This window comes from Notolepis coatsorum, assembly GCF_963971535.1.
Source record: "Notolepis coatsorum genome assembly, chromosome: 10".
Lineage (NCBI taxonomy): Eukaryota > Metazoa > Chordata > Actinopteri > Aulopiformes > Paralepididae > Notolepis > Notolepis coatsorum.
The window spans coordinates 17,736,417-17,759,337 of record NC_140174.1 but is presented as its reverse complement, the minus strand read 5'-3'; the positions used below and the strand labels follow the sequence as shown (position 1 = coordinate 17,759,337).

Genomic DNA, 22,921 nt, shown 5'->3' with positions numbered 1-22,921 from the left:
GCGTTGTAGGCTGAGGTGCGCGCCTTCAGAGCTTCCCGGATGGATTTGTCTACCCAGGGCTTTTGGTTTGGGTAAACTCTAATTGTGGTAGTGGGGATTGTTTCTTTGACCAAAGTACAAACAAAGTCCAGCACTGTTTCAGTGTAGTCATTAATGTTATCTGTGTTATCGCGGAACACCCCCCAGTCTGTACATTCAAGTGCAGCGTGGAGCGTTTCCTCTGATTCTACAGACCAACGCTGCACATCTCGCGTTACTACAACATTGGTGAATATTTGTTATTCCCTGAGTGCAATAAAAGCAATGCACATTATTTACAGAGTAAATAGTCTTTTCCCCTCAAGTAATTCCCTGAAAAGATATTTGATGAAGGATTAAAAAGGATTTGTATTAGATACTGGATTCAGTTTCTAAGGCCCTTTACTTCAGATCTACAAACAGGTCACATTTAAATATGAAACCTCATACTGTACATCTTTCAAAGCTTTGATGTTGCAGGTGTAGAAACAGTAGAAACATGTTTATTTAACAGGTAGGTCCAGTACATCTTTGCATCAGTGCTGATCATACAGTATTAAAATTAATATTTATATATGAACAAGCAGGTACTGCACCTATCAGTGCTAGATCATACAGTATTAAAACTAATATTTATATATGAACAAGCAGGTACTGTACACATATCAGTGCTAGATTATACAGTATTATAATGCATTGGTTTATTGTAAACACTGTAAATATCAATTGCACAATATCACTTTCTTTCACCTCATTTGTTCTTGACATTAGTCTATTTTTCCTTTGGTTAATTTTTCCCAGGTTACAACACAATCATCTTGTATGTTAGTTACCCCTTCCCGTTGACTCACTGGGGTTGTAACATTACTGGTGGTAGATTCAGAGATGGTCTGATTGATTGATTGATTGATTGATTGATTGATTGAAACATTTATTAATATAGTTTGGAGGGGAGAGAACAGATGGTGGAGGTAAACGGTACACTACCCCCCCCCCCTCCCAGTGAGCTGTGGTGTTCCACAAGGAAGCATACTAGGACCGTTACTGTTCCTAATTTATGCAAATGACATGTCGCTTGTGACTGCAACTTGTTCCTGTTTGCGAACGACTCAGCCCTGCTGGTCTCTGATAGGGACAAGTTACAGGTTGAAAAAAAAAAGCCCTCAGTTCTGAACTCGGCAGAATCTGCACCTGGCTCGCTGATAACAAACTATCATTACACCTGGGTAAAACAGAGTCCATTATCTTCGGTTCAAAAAACAAACTCAGCAAGGCCAACGGCTTCTCTGTTACAGTGGGTGACAAATCTTTCCCTATTGTTAGGTTTTAGTGAGTTTTTCCTTATCTTCGCGTGGGGTATGTCTGGGAGTGCTTGCATTCTTTCATTTATTTGCATTTATTTTAAATTTGTTGGACCTTATGGTGTTCTTGTTCTGTTCTTGACTTATTGTTATGTTTTCTTCTTGACTTGTTTAAAGAAGACTTGTACGGCCCATGGGGACATTAACGTGTGTTGTCGGGCCTTATAAATAAATTTGATTTGATTTGATTAATATTGTCACAAGGAAAGATGAAATTACATACCTGGGTTCTATCCTAGAGGCAAATCTTTCCTGTGACAAAATGGCAACCAATAGGGCGGCTACGTGGTGCAGTGGGCAAGGCGCTCACCACGAATACTGGAGGCTGGGCTCAAACAGATCATCTCCCTGTTCGAGCCCAGCGCTCCACATTGCTTTCAGTTTAGCTGGTCGTCCGCACTAATACACATTGGCAGTATTAGGGGGAGGGAAACTGATGGGTGGGGATCGGGCGTTGTGGACATCGACTCCTACAGGTCGGTTGGTGCGCCTGCGCAGTAGAATCAGGAAGTGTCGGGGGCAGCGTGAGCCTCCCACGCGTTACTCTTGTTCTTGTCAGAGTTCTTACTTGTTCTTGTCAGAGACCAGCAGGGCTGAGTCGTCCGCGAACAAGAACAAGTTGCACCCTCTGGAGCCACATACCCCTTCTGGTCTGGAATCAGATCCTACAGCAGAATCCTCCCTTACCCTGTCTCCAAAATGCTGAGGAGTAGAAATGACCATAATGTGGAGGATAATAGTTTAGTAGGTGACATGCTGGATGTATCTGAAGTGGTATCCATTTTGCTCTTAGTTTAACCTACATATGATTAGATAGCTGCACTATTTTGTATAATCCTGATTTGTATCAGGAATGCCCATGTTTTACAACCTGAGACAGACTGGGTTGGTTTTCTTTTCTTTGGGCCTATGTAACAGGAAGGGAAACGTCCTCCCACCTGGGACGCGTGCTTACGAAACCAAGCCGCATTTCTCGGAGACGCTCTCTGATTGGCACTGACTGACGCTCTCTGATTGGCCACTGACGCGTTTGCCCAATCGCGTGACGAGCTGTGTCTTTGCTTATTTCCACGTTGAACAGCCTGCAAACTACCTGGCGTTCTATCGCCATGCTCTAAGACAAACTCTAACCTTAACCAACTTCGAAAGAGTGCCTAAGCTTAACCGTCGAAAGAACTTGCCGTCACGCTCTAAGACAAACTCTAACCTTAACCAACTTCGAAAGAGTGCCTAAGCTTAACCAGTGTAGAAACAGGCGTCGGCCAATCAGAGAGCAATTTTATTAGCTTTTATCTAATTCATTACTTCATTACCACTATTGTTATTTATTGTTGTTTTATTCCTATATCAATTATTGTGTTGCATTTATTTTATTGATTGTATATGATTTCTACGTTAATCACTTTGAATTTCAATCTTGCACAAAAGGCGATATATAGGGGCGCCTGAGTGGCGCACCATGTTACTGCGCTGCAGACCTACGCGGTCGACCTGGGTTCGTCTCCCGGACCCGACGTACATTTGCCGCATGTCCTTCCCCCCATATCTTCTCCCGTCCTTCCTCTCCTCTGCTCTCTGTCGGTCATGTCTGACCAGAAATAAGCTGTAAAAATTAAATCTTAAAAAAAAGGCGATATATAAATAAAGTTTGATTTAATTTGAAAAACAACCCGCAGGCATTTTCTTAATGTGTAAAATCCTGTTTTTATTTGGGTTTCTTTGTTACTTAACTGTATTGAAAGGTCCTTTATAAATATAGTAACATTTACTTTAGAGGGCATAATAATCATGATTAAGCACATATTGAGGAATTTGATGTTAAACTATTGACTATTGTTACTCAAGTCTGATTGATTGATTGATTGATTGATTGAAAACTTTATTAACAGATTGCAGAATGGACGTCGAAATTTCATAAAACTACACTACCCAGCTCACACTAGTCTCTGTCAAAGCTGCTGAAAATATTCAATGAGAAAAATTCTGACGTTATTTTCATGATTATAACTCACAGGTCGAACAAACCTGAACGTTATTGCCATAAAATACAACGTATATTGTTTCTTTACCTTTCTGTGAACATCTAGGGAAAAAAACGGTGTCGCAATCTGGTGAAAAATGGCGGAGCTTCTTCTTCTTCTTCTTTCGTGTAACGTCAGAGGTCCAACTCCGTATCTTGTTGTAGCCATGCCCTGGCCTTAACTCTGGTCCCACAAGAGGCTGGCTTCCGAGGGTGGTTTGTATAGGGGGCAGATGGTCAGGATGTGGTCAACAGTCTGCTCAGGGTCTCCACACTGTACAAAAGTAACTGTACTTACAGTAGATTTAATTCGCGGTCTTTACTGCCCTGTAACGGGCGCCTGGTGGTACTAAATCCAGATTTAACTCTGCCCTTGGAAAGAGATTTGGCCCGATCCAGATGTGTGACTTGGCCATAATAAGGTAATTTAGGCCTGATATTCTATATTAATTGTTCAAATTGCATGTGTCCGGATGGCAGAATTCAGTACTGTATCTAAAAAAGAAAAAACTGTAAATCATCTGACCTTTACTAATTTGTTTAGATTTGTAGTACACTTGATCTCAAGAAGGTGCTGAATGAGCTCAGTGGCAATTTTTCACGTCTGGTCAATGTTACCATGGTGTTATTCACCATCAAAGACAAAAATAAATATTTTTTATATTCTCATTTGGTGCATTACCATTTACTCAAGCATAGTAACAGACACAATATTCCTGACAGTGGGAATACATTCCCTGAGATCCATAGATGTCCCTAGATACCAAGAACATGCAAATGAACCTTGTAGAAGTGGAACAATCTTCCATTTACTTGGGTATGTACTTTTAGGCAAATTTCCTGTATATATGACCAGGGTGAATGAACGAATGAATGAATGAATGAATGAATGAATGAATGAATGAATTAATTAATTAATTAATTAAAACTTTATTTAACAGATTGCAGAATGGGTACAATACAGTACGGCTCAATACACACAATTGTTAAGGGGATGCAGACCCGAGAAAGACGTTTGTCTTGTTTACATCAGGGTCCCCCATTTTCAATTCATATCGACATTTATGACATTCACAACATACATGACATTTATGGCATAGGGACATACAGGTATTTAGTACTGATACATTTGTGACATAAACGGTATTCAAATATACAGTACTGTTACCCATAGATCCTGACAGAGTATATACATATGATGGGGAGGGGACTGTACATTAGGAGGGGGTGGGTGGGTGGGAGAGAAATATACATACGGTGGGGTGGAGACTGTACATTTGGAGGGGGTGGGTGGGTGGGAGAGAAATATACATACGGCGGAGAGAGAATATATACATGCGGTGGGGAGGGGACTGTCTATTAGGAGGTGGTGGGGGGTTTGGGCATTTACGGTGGCCAGTTTCGAATTGCAGCCTTCCGTAGGTGTTCTTTAAGAGCGGTTTTGAGGGCGGCTACGTGGCGTAGTGGGCAAGGCACTCGCCACGAAATGCTGGAGACGCTGGGCTCGTCAGTTCGAGCCCAGCGCTCCACATTTGCTTTCAGTTTAGCTGGTCGTCCACAGTAATACACATTGGCCGTATTACGGGGAGGGAAACTGAAGGGTGGGGATCGGGCGTTGTGGACAGCGACTCCTACAGGTCGGTTGGTGCGCCTGCGCAGTAGAATCAGGAAGTGTCGGGGGCAGCGTGAGCCTCCCACGCGTTACTCCTCGCCACTGAGAGATCGAGCTGTGCAGGTGAAAAGATGCGACTGCTGTTACCTCAAGTACCGGAGGGGACTTGTGCTATGTATGACTTAGTCCACATTGCAGCCGGCTTGTGGGAGGCAAGAAACAGCGTCCGTGACAGGGGAGGGTTGAATTGGATGATACAAAATTGGGATGGGAGAAAATATAGAAAATGGGAGAAAAAGTGGATAAAAAAAAAAGAGCGGTTTTGAATGTGGGTAGGGATTCACATTCCTTTACAGCTTTGGGTAGGGCGTTCCACATTGATGTGGCATAATTGCGAAACGTGTTTAGTCCCTTGTTTGAGCCGAATCTGGGTTTAACATGATTTGTTGAGCTTCCTCTGGTGTAGTGGTGGTATTCACTGACCTTTGGGAAGTATTTTGACATGTACATGGGTACCTTAGTCGTATAGTGTATCTTGTAGACCAGGCCCATTGCAAGTTGCTGTACTCTGTCGTCTACTCTAAGCCATCCTAGGTTGTCAAAGTGGGCAGGGGTGAGGTGGGTTCTGGGGGTAAGGTCAAGTAGTAGTCTGACCAGTTTGTTTTGTGATGTTTGTAATCTTGTTTTAGCGCCTTTGAGGTGCTTTGGTACCATGAGGTGCAAGCATAGTCGTAGTACCCTTGAATGAGTGCTCCTGCCAGAGTCTTCAGGGTATTCTTGTTTAGAGGAGATTCGGTACAAGAATCTAGTTTGTTGGTTGACTTTTTTTATTACATTGGATGCCATTTTGTCACAGGAAAGATTTGCCTCTAGGATGAAACCCAGGTAGGTAATTTCGTCTTTCCTTGTGACAATATTGTCACCCACTGTAACTGAGAAGCCGTCGGTCTTGCTGAGTTTGTTATTTGAACCGAAGAGAATGGACTCTGTTTTACCCATGTGTAATGATAGTTTGTTATCAGCAAGCCATATGCAGATTTTGCCTAGTTCCGAGCTGATGGTTTTTTCAACCTGCAACTTGTTTTTGTCAGAGACCAGCAGGGCTGAGTCGTCCGCAAACAGGAACAAGTTGCAGTCACAGGCTGACGACATGTCATTTGCATAAATTAGGAACAGTAGCGGTCCTAGTATGCTTCCTTGTGGAACACCACAGCTCACTGTGAGGGGGGGGGATAGAGTACCGTTTACCTCCACCATCTGTTCTTTCCCCTCCAGGTAGGATTGCATCCAGCTCACTGATAAACTATCAAAACCAATTGCTTTTAGCTTGTCAATCAGAATGGAGTGATTGACAGTGTCGAAGGCCTTTTGTAGGTCCAGCATGACCATGCCGCAGTATTTGCCCGCGTCCACCTCTTGTTTGATGTGGTCGTTCAAATAGAGGAGGCATGTGTCAGTGGAGTGGGATGTTCTGAAGCCAGATTGGAATTCGTAGATTAGATTTTTTTTCCGCCAGGTACTTTTCGACCTGTTCGTAGACAATTTTCTCCATGACTTTCGAGATGGATTGATTGATTGATTGAAAAGTTTATTAACAGATTGCAGAAAGGGTACAGTACAGTACAGCTCAATACATACAATTGTTAAGAGGATGCAGACCTGAGAAAGACTTTCGTCTTGTTTCCATCAGGGTCCCCCATTTTCAATTCATCATATGACACACACGACATACAGATAGACAGTACTGCTACATCTATACATTTATGACATACCAGATTTGCAAATACAGTACTGTTTGTGATACTAAAAAAATCCAGAAAAAGAGTGTATATACATTTGACATAGAAACTGTGCATTGGAGGAGGTTGGGTAGGTGGGGTGGGGCTGTACATTGGAGGTGGGGGGGGGGGGGGGGTGGGTAGGGGGGGGGGACACTGTACATTGGAATACTGACATACATTTGACATAGAAACTGTACATTGGAGGAGGTTGGGTAGGTGGGGTGGGGTTGGGTGGGGCTGTACATTGGAGGTGGGGGGGGGGGGTTGGGTAGGGGTTCGGGGCACTGTACATTGGAATACTGACAAAGCCATGCTTGGTCTTTATTGTACAACTGGGTTAGGACATTTGTAGGGGCCAGTTTCGAATTGCAGTCTCCCGTAGGTGTTCTTTGAGAGTGTTTTTGAAGGTGGGTAGTGATTCACATTCCTTTACAGCTTTGGGTAGGGCGTTCCACATTGATGTGGCATAATTGCGAAACGTGTTTAGTCCCTTGTTTGAGCCGAATCTGGGTTTTACATGATTTGTGGAGCTCCCTCTGGTGTTGTGATCGTGGTATTCACTGACCTTTGGGAAGTATTTTGACATGTACATGGGTACCTTGGTCGTGTAGTGTATCTTGTAGACCAGGCCCATTGCAAGTTGCTGTACTGTAACTCTGTTGTCTACTCTAAGCCATCCTAGGTTGGCAAAGTGTGCAGGGGTGAGGTGGGTTCTAGGAGTCAGGTCAAGTAGTAGTCTGACTAGTTTGTTTTGACTAGTTTGGTTTTTAGTGCCTTTGAGGTGCTTTGGTACCATGAGGTGCAAGCATAGTCGTAGTACCCTTGAATGAGTGCTCCTGCCAGAGTCTTCAGGGTATTCTTGTTTACCAGAGAGGAGATCCGGTACAAGAATCGAGGTAAGAATAGAAACAGGGCGGTAGTTGCCTGGGTCTAATTTGCTGCCCTTTTTGTGCAGAGGGGTCACTCTTGCAATTTTGAAGTCCTTGGGGACGTGTCCCTGTTTTATAGAGAGGTTTATTATGTGTGTGATGACTGGGGTGATGGCGGCTGCTGAGTCTCTGAGGAATTTGGAGGGGATGTTGTCATGGCCAGTGGCCTTTTTAGGTTGGAGGGCGCTCAATTTTTTGAGTACCTCATCGGTTGTTACCATTTCAAGTTTGAAGTCATCTTTGCGGACCCCTAGGTTTTTGTAGTATGCTACTATGTGTTCTACCCCATAATACCCTGAGTGGGAGGGTAGTTTGTTTACCAGAGTTGTGGCTATGTTTGTGAAGGGTTTAAGAGGTTAAACTGGGCAAGCGTTAACCCCCAGTCCTGTTGGAGCACATTTACAAATGGGTGTTATTTGGACAAACTGACTACATATTTGGAATCTAAATTGTTACATTCTTGCCTGAAAAAAACATTAAAACTGTATATTAATGGCCCTAAGTCGTTAAAACAGCGTTCTGCTTTGGTAAATAGGCGGCATATCTGCCCGACTATGAAACAAAGAACGCCAGCTAGTTGTTAGTGTGTTTGTTGTACTAAAGAAAATTACTAATATTAACATAAAGATTTAAATTGAAGTGTCTTACTTTCATATTGTCATAGTCTACTTGGTAACCGTTTTATAAAAGCAATAGCTCACTTCAGCCGTGACATATGGTTATTATATCACAGCTATATGGTTATTATATCACAGCTATATGGTTATTATATCACACCTATATGGTTATTATATCACAGCTATATGGTTATTATATCACACCTATATGGTTATTATATCACAGCTATATGGTTATTATATCACACCTATATGGTTATTATATCACAGCTATATGGTTATTATATCATACCTATATGGTTATTATATCACAGCTATATGGTTATTATATCACACACCTGCTTTAAGTCGGGCTGAACTACACCCCTTAGCTATGATATAACCATATACCATGGTCATGAACTATTGCTTAAGTATAAATAAACCCTTCATACGGGTTGTATGTTTTCACAAATCACCTGTGATGCACTCGCTGGAGTCCCTTAATCATAAGTGATGCTCAGTCTAACTGTTAAACAAGGACAACGACGCACAGTAGGTGACATGATTAAAATTGTTGTTTTATTTGCAACATTCATGAAATAATTTACAACACAGTAAGGCCAAACAAAAGGAATCAATATCACCCCAAATTCCTAAAACAGGTGGCCGCCTGTTTTAATTTATTGTCATAGACAACAGTCATTGATAAACGCATGATCACAACCAACAGTCATTGATAAACGCATGATCACAGACAACAGTCATTGATAAACGCATGATCCCTTCTCCTGGAGAGAGGATGACTGAGGTGATGGCTGTGATTAAGTGCTTATGGGGTTGATGGTATTTTGGTAAAAGTGCGCAGGCTCTTCAAACTCAAGACAATGTCGGTGGAGGAGGTGAGGAGGAAGAGGAGCTGAGGAGGAGGGGAGGAGGAGCTGAGGAGGGGAGGAGGAGAGGAAGAGGAGCTGAGGAGGAGGTGAGAAACAGCTTAGAACTCAGGACCGTCCTTCTTCAGTTTGGAGTAGTCCATGTTGACGTTGATGAGCTACACGCACAGACACACACGCACGCACACACACACACACACAAGATATTAGATTACATTCAGATGTATTGTCATCATGCAGCACAAGTACAGTACAACCAGAAGAATTTTGGCGTCCAACCAGAGTGCAAATGTAGCAGCAAAGTGCAACAGCAATATATACAGGTGATTAAACTGGGTATGTTTCAAGGAACACGGTTGTGAGCGCTCTCCATCGTGGGGTGGGCTTCAGGGCCATCGTCCCAGAAGAACCCCTTTACTTAACCCTTTCACTACCACACTACAGAAGGTTAACCCTTTCACTACCACACTACAGACGGTTAACCTTCTGTAGTGTGGCAGTGAAAGGGTTAACCATTTGTCGTGTGGCAGGGAAAGGGTTAACCTTCTGTATTGTCACAGTGAAAGGGTTAACCTTCTGTAGTGTGGTAGTGAAGGGGTTAACCTTCTGTATTGTCGCAGTGAAAGGGTTAACCTTCTGTAGTGTGGTAGTGAAAGGGTTAACCTTCTGTAGTGTGGTAGTGAAAGGTTAACCTGCTGTTGTGTGGTAGTGAAAGGGTTAACCTTCTGTATTGTCGCAGTGAAAGGGTTAACCTTCTGTAGTGTGGTATAGTGAAAGGGTTAACCCTTTGTCGTGTGGCAGGGAAAGGGTTAACCTTATGCATTGTCGCAGTGAAAGGGTTAACCTTCTGTATTGTCACAGTGAAAGGGTTAACCTTCTGTAGTGTGGCAGGGAAAGGGTTAACCTTCTGTATTGTCGCAGTGAAAGGGTTAACCTTCTGTAGTGTGGTAGTGAACGGGTTAACCCTTTGTCGTGTGGCAGGGAAAGGGTTAAAGAGTGGCACATCAGAGCCAGACTGAGGTTTTGCCCCGTGAACATTTGAAAGGTAAAGATGAGTTTTGGAAGTCTGTCACTTTGGTCCGATGAGACTAAACTGGAACCGTTTGGCCACATGGATGTTGCTTATGTTTGGCGAAGAAAGGGAGAGGCCTTCAACCCCAAGAACACAGTTCCCACAGTTAACCCTTTCACTGCCACACTACAGAAGGTTAACCCTTTACTAGTGTGATAGCAAACGGGTTAACCCTTTACTAGTGTGATAGTGAAAGGGTTAACCTGCTGTAGTGTGGCAGTGAAAGGGTTAACCTTCTGTATTGTCGCAGTGAAAGGGTTAACCATCTGTAGTGTGATAGTAAAGGGTTAACCTTCTGTATTGTCACAGTGAAAGGGTTAACCGTCTATAGTGTGATAGTAAAGGGTTAACCTTCTGTAGTGTGGCAGTGAAAGGGTTAACCTGATGTTGTGTGGCAGTGAAAGGGTTAACCGTCTGTATTGTCGCAGTGAAAGGGTTAACCTGATGTCGTGTGGCAGTGAAAGGGTTAACATTCTGTATTGTGGCAGTGAAAGGGTTAACCGTTTGGTAGTGTGGCAGTGAAAATGTTAAACAGGGTGGTGGAGCATCGTGCTGTGGGGCTGTTCTGCAGCCTCAGGCACAGGGAGCCTTGTTTGGGTTCATGGCATCGTGAAAAAATACAATGATGTTGACATTTTGAGGCTTAGGTCGTCACTGGGTCTTCCAACAAGACAATGACCCAAAAGCATAGATCAAAATTGGTCCAACGGTTCCTAAAGGACACCAGAACCAAGGTCCTGGAGTGGCACAGAGCCCAGAACCAAGGTCCTGGAGTGGCACAGAGACCAGAACCAAGGTCCTGGAGTGGCACAGAGCCCAGAACCAAGGTCCTGGAGTGGCACAGAGACCAGAACCAAGGTCCTGGAGTGTCACAGAGGCCAGAACCAAGGTCCTGGAGTGTCACAGAGGCCAGAACCAAGGTCCTGGAGTGGCACAGAGACCAGAACCAAGGTCCTGGAGTGTCACAGAGCCCAGAACCAAGGTCCTGGAGTGGCACAGAGACCAGAACCAAGGTCCTGGAGTGGCACAGAGACCAGAACCAAGGTCCTGGAGTGGCCCGCACAGAGCTCAGATCTTAATCCTATTGAGAATTTGCGGCGGGTGCTCAAAAGTGAATGTCCATGCTCGGAAACCACGCAATTTGGACCAGCTGGAACTGCAATGGAAGAATGGGCCCAAACCCCTCAAGAGACCTGTGCCAACCTAGTGAAGAACGACTCTAAGAGGTGCTCATCAACTGTTGCCCAGAAAGGGAACACTATTGACTATTAATGGCCAGGGGGCTAATCATTTTGGATGGGTCATTTTTGTCGTTTCTTGTTTTAATTCAGTGCATCGATAACATATCCTAATCAAACTTAGTGGACATTTTGTCTTTATTATTTTGGAAAACAAATACACTATAAACTAATTCCATGGAGAAGTTTGATTTCACAAGGGGGGGCTAATAATTTTGGCCTCAACTGTATATATACCATTCAGCCACTAGATGTCGCACTAGACCACCAGCAACGTAATTTATCCAGACAGGCGCATTCCACGTGGGGACATGGGAGGTAGGGAGGGGACACATGCACACAAACTGCCAAATCTTTTACAATTATTCATTAATCAATATTTTATTTGTGGGGGAAATCTGTGGGTAAAAGAAAATAATAATAAAAATGATTACTCTACATAGAATTTTTTTAAAGCACCATTAAAAAAAACTGCAGATATGTTCTTACTTTGTGCTGGTGAGTAGGATCCGTCTTGGTCCAAGGCTCTGGGTTGTTGGTGCGATCCCAGCTGAGGACAGAGAAGAGAAGAGAGTCTAGTAGAACAAACCTTATTATCAGTTTAATATCACACTGAACCCTTATTTATCAACCGTTCATTTCCAAGTAATAGTGATGTCATGATCTCAATGACACACGCACACACACACAGACAGACATGTGCACGACAACACACACACACACACACACACACACACACACAGACAGACATGTGCACGACAACCAGGGGTGCAGTGGTGATATCAGAAGTGGTGGGATGGTGGGGATGACGCCACGTGCATGCGCATAAATGTTCCCTCGTGTGTGCAAAGAACAGCTCCGACCAGCATTATGATTAGAATGAGTATTATGCATAAATAGTAGGAAAGATGTTTGTATAGGAAATTACTAGTTTTAGTTTAGTTTTTGTAAATATTGCCTTGAAATAGAGGAGCTGAAAAAGGTAGCAGGGTGTAGCCTTCAATATATAAAGAAATTATAATGTCAACAGATATGGTGGAAAAACAAACAATGTTTTAAATGTAATTGTAGTTACAATTTCTTTAATTGAATTAACTTAAACTAGAAAAGTAAATACAAATGTAACTTATGGACAGTTTCCTTCTGAAGCACAACTTAAGAAATGTCTCATCCTTCCAGTCGGGACCATTTGGTTCCTCAAGCAAACCCCAGGGCTTGTATTTTGGTTTTGCACTTCTCGTTCTTTGTTATGCTATTGCTATGCTATTCTTATGCAAAGACTAGGTGATAGCTGAGTACCGGTACTTAAATACGGACGACGGGTGGGTACTTAGCGCAGGAGTCGAGTGGAGCGCATTTTTGTGTGCGCGCGTGCACATCCGTGCGTGACTGCGCGTACTTCTGCTCAGAAAAGTGGTGGGATGGCGTGGGACCACCACTGCACCACTGACGACAACACACACACACACACACAGACAGACATGTGCATGACAACACACACACACATACAGAGATGTGCATGACAACACACACACACATACACACAGACAGAGATGTGCACGACAACACACGTACACACAGACAGACATGTGCACGACAACACACACACATACACACAGACAGAGATGTGCACGACAACACACACACACGTACACACAGACAGACATGTGCACGACACACTACTGGACTTCTGGAAAGACGGGTCAGATGAGCTGGTGCCAGTGGCTAAGAAATGAATGGCAATCCCAGCAACAAGCACTCCATCTGAACGGTGCTTCAGAACATGTTGCTCCATCTGAACGGTGCTTCAGAACATGTTGATCCATCTGAACGGTGCTTTAACCCAGAACATGTTACTCCATCTGAACGGTGCTTTAACCCAGAACATGTTACTCCATCTGAACGGTGCTTTAACCCAGAACATGTTGCTCCATCTGAACGGTGCTTCAGAACATGTTGCTCCATCTGAACGGTGCTTCAGAACATGTTGCTCCATCTGAACGGTGCTTCAGAACATGTTGCTCCATCTGAACGGTGCTTCAGAACATGTTGCTCCATCTGAACGGTGCTTCAGAACATGTTGCTCCATCTGAACGGTGCTTCAGAACATGTTGCTCCATCTGAACGGTGCTTCAGAACATGTTGCTCCATCTGAACGGTGCTTCAGAACATGTTGCTCCATCTGAACGGTGCTTTAACCCAGAACATGTTACTCCATCTGAACGGTGCTTTAACCCAGAACATGTTGCTCCATCTGAACGGTGCTTTAACCCAGAACATGTTGCTCCATCTGAACGGTGCTTTAACCCAGAACATGTTGCTCCATCTGAACGGTGCTTTAACCCAGAACATGTTGCTCCATCTGAACGGTGCTTTAACCCAGAACATGTTGCTCCATCTGAACGGTGCTTCAGAACATGTTGCTCCATCTGAACGGTGCTTCAGAACATGTTACTCCATCTGAACGGTGCTTTAACCCAGAACATGTTGCTCCATCTGAACGGTGCTTCAGTGTAGAGACTCACTGGAGAGAGGAGACACCCCTTAACCCTTTGTCGAACATGGTGATACTTTGTTATTTCTGCATAGCAACATAGAGGCGGCTTCCATGGACTCATGTTCTCCAACACACACTCACTCAAATGTTACATTGTTCTTGAGTGACTTTGTGAATGGGCGCTAAATATATGGACAGTGTTCATGTTCAAATGTGCTGCTGATGAGAGTGAAAGCATTCGTATTCAATAAATACATATAGTGCGACGTTAGAGGTAAATGTTTGGTGGTTTTATATTTAACTAAAGCAGACGTGGTGTGACCCATGTACTGCATTATTGTATACTGAGGAAGAAAAACGGAGCAGGACTGGGTGGGAGTAAACAGGGATGGGAGTGGGATTCTATAAAAGTTTGTCTCGGGATTGGGACGTGATAGTATAACATGTCTATATGTTTATAGTATAACATGTCTATATATAACATGTCTATATGTTTATAGTATAACATGTCTATTTATAACATGTCTATATGTTTATAGTATAACATGTCTATATATAACATGTCTATATGTTTATAGTATAACATGTCTATATATAACATGTCTATATGTTTATAGTATAACATGTCTATATATAACATGTCTATATGTTTATAGTATAACATGTCTATATGTTTATAACATGTCTATATCATGTTTACATAGACTTACCAGACGTGAGGGCCCATGGCCAGCCGGCCGCAGTACCAGGCACACATGCCCACCCCTCCACCGATGAAGATGAAGAGAGGGATGAGCTGGAGGGAGAGAGACAGACTGAACCTCGAGGAAGAGGGAGAATACTAAAACCATCTTACTGTATGATTCATTATTATTAACCATTACAATATTCCTGTACTTGCGAGTGATGAGAATCTCTGAAGACTTATTCTTAGAGCGTATGAATATATATCGACATCTGTCTGTACATACCTGCATATAATCCTTTTTACATATCTGTAGATACTATATACACATCCCAGTGTCTTTATACATATTAATACTACAACTCTGTACATATATGTGACAGATGATCGTATCGGACTCCTCTGCGTTGTGTATTAAATGCTGATGCCCCAAGGGAGAGTTGAACCCGGGTCTCCCGCTCTGGTGAATTCACTCCTGGGTACCGTACCTATGCGTCTATTAACCCTGTTATGGGGAAGTGAGTTTAACTCGCAGCCCGCTTACTGCCACAGTCACGTCTCAACACACACGTTTATCGTGACTGTGGATATACTCACGGACCTCCGTTACACATAGATCCGATTTGCACTATTACTCACAGTAGTACTCATTTATATATTTTATATCCAGTTTAATCACCTGTACATTGTATATATTACTATTGCACTTTACTGTTTGTTACATTTGCACTCATGGTTGGATGCCAAACTTATTTTCTTTGTACTGTACTTTTATTATTTTTGAATCTAATCTAAAAGAATATGAAACGGTTTGCCGTCATCATTATAATGCACATATATCTTTCAGCCAGAATATAGATGTTGGGGTTAGGGGGGTTAGCAGTTAACCCTTTCACTGCCGCACTACCAAACGGTTAACCCTTTCACTGCGACAATACACAGAAGGTTAACCCTTTCACTGCCACACTACAGAAGGTTAACCCTTTACTATCACACTACCGACGGCGACGGACCGTTAAAGTTCTGTAGTGTGGCAGTGAAAGGGTTAGGGGTCTGCCCAGTGGTCTGTGTGGATATGGGAGTTGCCATACTGCGTTCACCTCCCCGTGTCCTTGGTACAGTAACAGTAGTAGTAGTCGACCATGGTATGGATTGCGTCACGCTGCTCGCGTACACGTGCTGGACTGACCTATAGGAATGTCTGCTGCTGGGACTTTGCCGACGAGTAATAATAATAATAATAATGCATTTTATTTATAAGGCGCCTTCCAGGACACTCAAGGTCGAAGTATAGCGTGTTTTGTCTTTGTCGAATAAACACCTCGTATGTATATATAGTTATTAATTATTGTAGGACAAGAGCCATTTCTGATTGAAAATTACGAAGCTCGGACTTTTACACGTCTCGCTCATTTCAACACGGTGAAAAGATTAAATCGTATTAATAAGATATAGTATAGCCAGTGTTTAAACATATATACGCGCTCCCTTCTAATAATCGCCTATATATGTCAAAACCAAACCCGTCACATTTATCAATGATTACGAATGATCATGAATGATATCAAATACAAGCAAAGCAATGCAATGTCAGACATGCTGCTGCCGACCACACCGGCGTCTGTTTTAATTGATCTCCAATTGGTCTATTCCAATAATAAGATAGAACCTGGAGAGAGAGAGAGAGAGAGAGAGAGAATACACGATTTAATGCATCTCCAAGTCTATCCCAATAAGATATAATTTAGAGAGACCATACGTTTAATTGCAGCCCAATCAGATAGAGGGGATACCGATACACGCGCGGCGCGCACACACGACACACGGAGAGACGTTTCAATGTCATCGGTAATGTACGTTTAAACAAATAAATAATAATAATCATACAAACAATAATGTAACTTACGGCCGGGTGGCTTTTAAGCTGCTTGGCGACGACCTTTATCACCATGGTGGATAATAATCCGTTCACGGAGGATATCTGTGTTTAATATGATGACCTGTAAATAAAACGCAAGTGTTCTTGAAGGCCAGCAGCGCTGAATATAACACCACGTCCTGACCGGCGTCAACCAATCCCTCCCTCCGCGAGGCGACCAACAGAGACGCACGCCAATGTCTAGAGATATTACCAGCCCACGTGCACTTGGACGCCCCCCCCCCACCCACAGACCTGCTTAAAGTTACAGTAGGCAACTTCAGAGAAATATAAAATGACCAAGAGTGAGTTTACCTGCTGCCGGGCAGACATAGAGTGGGCTCTGCGTCACTTTTCAAGCCCAACCAAAGGTTGACAGACTCCCAGAGCTGAATTATTGTTGTTATTATTATATATCTTTTTTTAAAGCCTCTATCAGCAGGCTCTATAAAGACTTCTTTCGCCGTCGACTAAAGACGCACTTCTTCAATCATTATCTGAAATGGAAAAAAATTAAATATATATATATCCCTAACTAACCTTACTGTCATGCACTTGTCCTAATATACTAACCTACACTGTAGCACTCAACACTTTGATGAACATTGTTACTCAGCTGATAGAGTTGTGCCCTTCCTGATGACTTGTCATACAAAACTTGTAAGTCGCTTTGGATAAAAGCGTCAGCTAAATGACAATGTAAATGTATTTTTTTTTTTTAACAAGGTACGCTATGGTCGTCTTAGTTTCCTGATGCGACCCCCAGGAACACCACTTGGCAGGCCAGAAACATCCGATTGGTTAATGATTGATTGAAAACTTTATTGCAGAATGGGTACAATACAGTACAGCGCAATACAACAACTGCTAAGAGGATGAAGACCAGAACAAATGATTTTGTCTCGTTTACATAAGGGTCCTCCATTTTCAATTAATCAAAACATTTAGAGACATACAAATATGGGGTACTATGTAAGAAAGAGAGAACATCATACAAATAGAAAACAAAAGGAGAATATTTTTTGAATATTTACATGAGGGGGCTGGGGTTGGGTGGGGGGAGTGATTTTGACATTTACCGGGGCCAGTTCTTAATTGCAGCCACCAGTAGGTGCTCTTTGAGAGCGGTTTTTAAGGAGGGTAGGGATTCACATTCCTTTACGGCTGTTGGTAGGGCGTTCCACATTATTGTGGCATAGTGATGCAGGGAGTGTATCATTAACCAATCACAAAGTACACACAATGTGCAAAACCAACAGCTGAACAGAGGCTGGGAAAATACATATAGATATACAGTATATATGTATTAAATGCCTCTGGAAGCTCTATTTCTACTGGGCAAGTAAACTCACTCTTGCTCATTTCTAAGAGGTAGCCTATTGCAGCTTTAAAGGAACATACCTAATTTGACTTCTCACCGTTACCGTAGAATTCAAGATGATTTATTGTCATGTGCAGTTAAACAGACAGTTTGAGAAGCAGTTTCTCTGTGTGAGTGAACAGGTGAGACATAATGTATAATCACTGTGTGTGTGTGTGTGTGTGTGTGTGTGTGTGTGTGTGTGTGTACAGCCCACCCTGGTAGAATACAGACTCTATCCCAAGTCGAGCCCAGGTACAAATATAAATAGCCAACCAAATCTACCCTGTATAAATATACAATACTCCTTACTAAGTCCTAGTCTACCCTGTTATAAATAAACAGATTATACAGATGATCAATAAATATCATGTGAATGCATGAACGAGTTGAGTGATATATGAGAGTCCTTGTGCAAAGAGCACCAGAGTCCTTGTGCAGGGTTCACTAGTCTACCCTTGCCCTCCGTTGTGGTACTCAAGCTCAAGTTTCAAGTTTCTTTATTTGTCCCGTGTAGTTCAACACACGGTCAACAGTACAATGCGAGACATGTTGGAGAGGGAACAGGTCTGCCGTTAAGACCACTAGATACATTAGAGCAGCATTTCCCAAACTCTGGGTCGCGGGCCAAAATGGGTCACGGAACCGTTTTTTAATTGGGTCGCCAATAAAAAAACAAAAAATAAAAAAAAAACGTTTTTTAAGCTGATGTGTTGATTCAGTTTGGCACCACATACTTATGTGAATCTGGGTTTTCTACTCTAGCATACCTGAAAAACAAATACAGAAACAGACTAAATGCTCAGCATGACCTCAGATAGCACTTTAAAAAACCAAGCCCAGAATAGATCTGCTGGTTGAAAACTTCAACCAGCCACATACCTCTCATTAGATTTCATTGTGCCATAGATGAAATATTATACCCTTTCTAGCATGATGTCAGGTCAGTAGAATTAAAAAATAAGTCAGTACAAATTAATCAGAATGTTGCTCAATGTTGGGGTTTAAGGTTGAGGGACAGAGGGAGGGGGTAAGAAATGGAGAGTTGAAAAAGGGGTGAGAAATACAAAGGAGTAGAACATGTTTGTTAAAAAATTGTATGTACATATGTTATGAGGTGGTGAGAAACTTAACATTACACTCTGATTATTGCTGTGATGTACTTTTATAATTAAATAAATACATTTCATATACATTTGAAATTCATGGTTTGTTGTGTTCTTTATCAGTAGTTTATAAAAGTATGTTATGGCAATTCATGATGTATTTTTTGTAAGTTTGGGTCCCGGGGAAACACCAAATTTCTGTTTTGGGTCTCGAGCTGAAAAAGTTTGAGAACCCCTGCATTAGAGCACTAGTCATATAAATATAAAATAACATAAGTAAATAGAAATGGAATAACAGTAAAAAGTGTAATGCTATATATATATATATGAAAATTTGGATTTGTAAATGTGATTGGTGTATACAACAGTATTGCACAAATGGAATAAAACAAAATATAACACTATGTACATATATGACAAGGAGGATTTGTGCACCAACAGTGTTATGTAGCAGCACTGTCTTATCTTTGCTAGCTCGTCACAGAGGGGTGGGAGGAGTTCTCCAGGAGAGAGAGTACATCTCTGCTAGCTCCTCACAGAGGGGAGTTCTCCAGGGAGAGTACATCTTTGCTAGCTCCTCTCAGAGGGGAGTTCTCCAGGGAGAGTACATCTTTGCTAGCTCCTCACAGAGGGGAGGAGTTGGCCAGGATATCCTATATTAATCCCAGCCCAAGAGTGCTTTGCGTTTCTCTGATTGGCCACGACGCCCATGTGACCGCGGCGTGCGGAAGAGCGGCAGAGCGGAAATAGGCTGCTGCTCCGGCGAAAGAAAGACAGGCAGGCATTCTATTGCCATGCTCTGCGACAAACTCTAACCTTAACCAACTCCGAAAGAATGCCTAAACTTAACCCCAACCGTAACCAACTCCGAAAGAATGCCTAAACTTAACCCTAACCTTAACCAACTCCGAAAGAATGCCTAAACTTAACCCTAACCTTAACCAACTCCGAAAGAATGCCTAAACTTAACCCTAACCTTAACGAACTCCGAAAGAATGCCTAAACTTAACCCTAACCTTAACCAACTCCGAAAGAATGCCTAAACTTAACCGGCGAAAGAATGCACGTTTATATAGAGAGATGATAAATTAATTAAACGTAATTTTTTTTTTTAACTTGATTCGAACTTGTCACCAACGCACCGCAGGCTCCACAGCAAGGCGGCGAACGAGTTGAGCTAACCATCGATGTTAAAACAGGGGGGATTACGGCTGCATAATGCTGCCTCTCTGCTGCTCCGCTCTGCCGCTGCCGCTCTGCCGCGGGGCGTGCTAGGCGTTGTCGCGGCCAATCAGGGAAAACGCGGAAGCACTCGGAAGCACTCTTGGGCTGGGATTAAAGAATAGGCATCCAGCAGAGAGAGTACATCTTTGCTAGCTCCTCTCAGAGGGGAGGAGTTCTCCAGGAGAGTACATCTTTGCTAGCTCCTCTCAGAGGGGAGGAGTTCTCCAGGAGAGTACATCTTTTGCTAGCTCCTCACAGAGGGGAGGAGTTCTCCAGGGAGAGTACATCTTTGCTAGCTCCTCAGAGGGGAGGAGTTCTCCAGGAGAGACGAGTACATCTTTGCTAGCTCCTCTCAGAGGGGAGGAGTTCTCCAGGAGAGAGTGCATCTTTGCTAGCTCCTCACAGAGGGGTGGGAGGAGTTCTCCAGGAGAGTACATCTTTGCTAGCTCCTCAGAGGGGAGTTCTCCAGGAGAGAGTACATCTTTGCTAGCTCCTCAGAGGGGGGGAGTTCACCTGGAGAGAGTACATCTTTTGCTAGCTCCTCAGAGGGGAGGAGTTCTCCAGGAGAGAGTACATCTTTGCTAGCTCCTCAGAGGGGAGGAGTTCTCCAGGAGAGAGTACATCTTTGCTAGCTCCTCTCAGAGGGGAGGAGTTCACCAGGAGAGAGAGTACATCTTTGCTAGCTCCTCAGAGGGGGGGAGTTCACCTGGAGAGTACATCTTTTGCTAGCTCCTCAGAGGGGAGGAGTTCTCCAGGAGAGAGTACATCTTTGCTAGGTCCTCAGAGGGGAGGAGTTCTCCAGGAGAGAGTACATCTTTGCTAGCTCCTCTCAGAGGGGAGGAGTTCACCAGGAGAGAGTACATCTTTGCTAGGTCCTCACAGAGGGGAGGAGTTCACCAGGAGAGAGTACATCTTTGCTAGCTCCTCTCAGAGGGGAGGAGTTCACCAGGAGAGTACATTAAGCTAGCTCCTCACAGAGGGGAGTTCTCCAGGAGCATCCAGCTTCTTTCTCGTTCGCTTCTCCACGACAGACTGTAGATTCATCCCGCCCGCCGTGGCAGATCCTATCTTTCTAGGCTTTTAAAATTTGCGGCGCACATTCATGACCGCTAGAGGAAGAAGCCTATTGATTTGTGACCCCATTTCAATGATGAATTGAAAATGGGGGACCCTGATGTAAACAAGACGAAAGTCTTACTCTGGTCTGCATCCCCTTAACAATTGTGTATCGAGCTGTACTGTATTGTACCAATTCTGCAATCTGTTAATACAATTTTCAATCAATCAAACCTTTTCTCTAGCGCCACCAGCAGGCCAAATGTTCAATACTCAAATTAGTGTTTCTCTTTGTAATAGTGTAATATTTGTTTGCTCTGTGAGAGAAAAGACTGCCACCAGGTGGATATTTGACTTCAGAGTTCTAGTTGGATATGACAAAAGTCCATAACGGTCTTTACTGTAGGTAGATATCTATGATCAGACATGAGTCTTTACTGTGGAGATCTATGATCAGACATGAGTATAATTTACTGTAGGTAGAGATATATGATCAAACATGAGTCTTTACTGTAGGTAGAGATCTATGATCAAACATGAGTCTTTACTGTAGGTAGAGATCTATGATCAAACATGAGTCTTTACTGTAGAGATATATCAAACATGAGTATAATTTACTGTAGGTAGAGATCTATGATCAGACATGAGTCTTTACTGTAGGTAGAGATCTATGATCAAACATGAGTCTTTACTGTAGAGATCTATGATCAAACATGAGTCTTTACTGTAGAGATCTATGATCAGACATGAGTCTTTACTGTAGGTAGAGATCTATGATCAAACATGAGTCTTTACTGTAGGTAGAGATCTATGATCAAACATGAGTCTTTACTGTGGAGATCTATGATCAGACATGAGTCTTTACTGTAGGTAGAGATCTATGATCAAACATGAGTCTTTACTGTAGGTAGAGATCTATGATCAGACATGAGTCTTTACTGTAGGTAGAGATCTATGATCAAACATGAGTGTTTACTGTAGGTAGAGATCTATGATCAGACATGAGTCTACTGTAGGTAGAGATCTATGATCAAACATGAGTCTTTACTGTAGAGATCTATGATCAAACATGAGTCTTTACTGTAGAGATCTATGATCAAACATGAGTCTTTACTGTAGGTAGAGATCTATGATCAGACATGAGTCTACTGTAGGTAGAGATCTATGATCAAACATGAGTCTTTACTGTAGAGATCTATGATCAAACATGAGTCTTTACTGTAGAGATCTATGATCAAACATGAGTCTTTACTGTAGAGATCTATGATCAAACATGAGTCTTTACTGTAGGTAGAGATCTATGATCAGACATGAGTATTTACTGTAGGTAGAGATCTATGATCAGACATGAGTCTTTACTGTGGAGATCTATGATCAGACATGAGTATTTACTGTCAGACATGACGTTCTTATACATTCTCATTGTGATACTTCTAGTAGATTCATTATTTCATTATTAATGAAATCAAAGTACTTTGCTGAGGACCCCCTTTTTTCTTTTATTTGGACGGGACAATGCAAAATGAATGAACACTGGAGTGTAAAAATTGCCGGA

The 22,921-nt window shown here is 42.7% G+C and overlaps 1 protein-coding gene across 1 annotated transcript; it reads right to left on the bottom strand.

Moving 5' to 3' along the window:
- Positions 1-8,877: 8,877 nt before the first annotated feature.
- Positions 8,878-16,793, bottom strand: LOC311235934 (cytochrome c oxidase subunit NDUFA4-like). The gene is made up of 4 exons (XM_084323463.1): positions 16,609-16,793; positions 14,728-14,813; positions 12,010-12,070; positions 8,878-9,368 (listed from the first exon to the last, which is right to left on the bottom strand). Exons 1-4 carry the CDS (start codon positions 16,651-16,653, stop codon positions 9,312-9,314), a joined length of 249 nt encoding a protein of 82 aa, XP_084179589.1. The 5' UTR covers positions 16,654-16,793; the 3' UTR covers positions 8,878-9,311.
- Positions 16,794-22,921: the final 6,128 nt, after the last annotated feature.

Excerpts from the sequence above, each read along its gene's own strand:
- LOC311235934 (XM_084323463.1), bottom strand. The coding sequence starts at position 16,653 with ATGGTGATAAAGGTCGTCGCCAAGCAGCTTAAAAGCCACCCGGCC. Across the intron at positions 14,814-16,608 it reads AGCTTAAAAGCCACCCGGCC|CTCATCCCTCTCTTCATCTT; the intron begins GTAAGTTACATT and ends CTCTCCCTCCAG. Across the intron at positions 9,369-12,009 it reads ATCCTACTCACCAGCACAAA|CTCATCAACGTCAACATGGA; the intron begins GTAAGAACATAT and ends CTGTGCGTGTAG.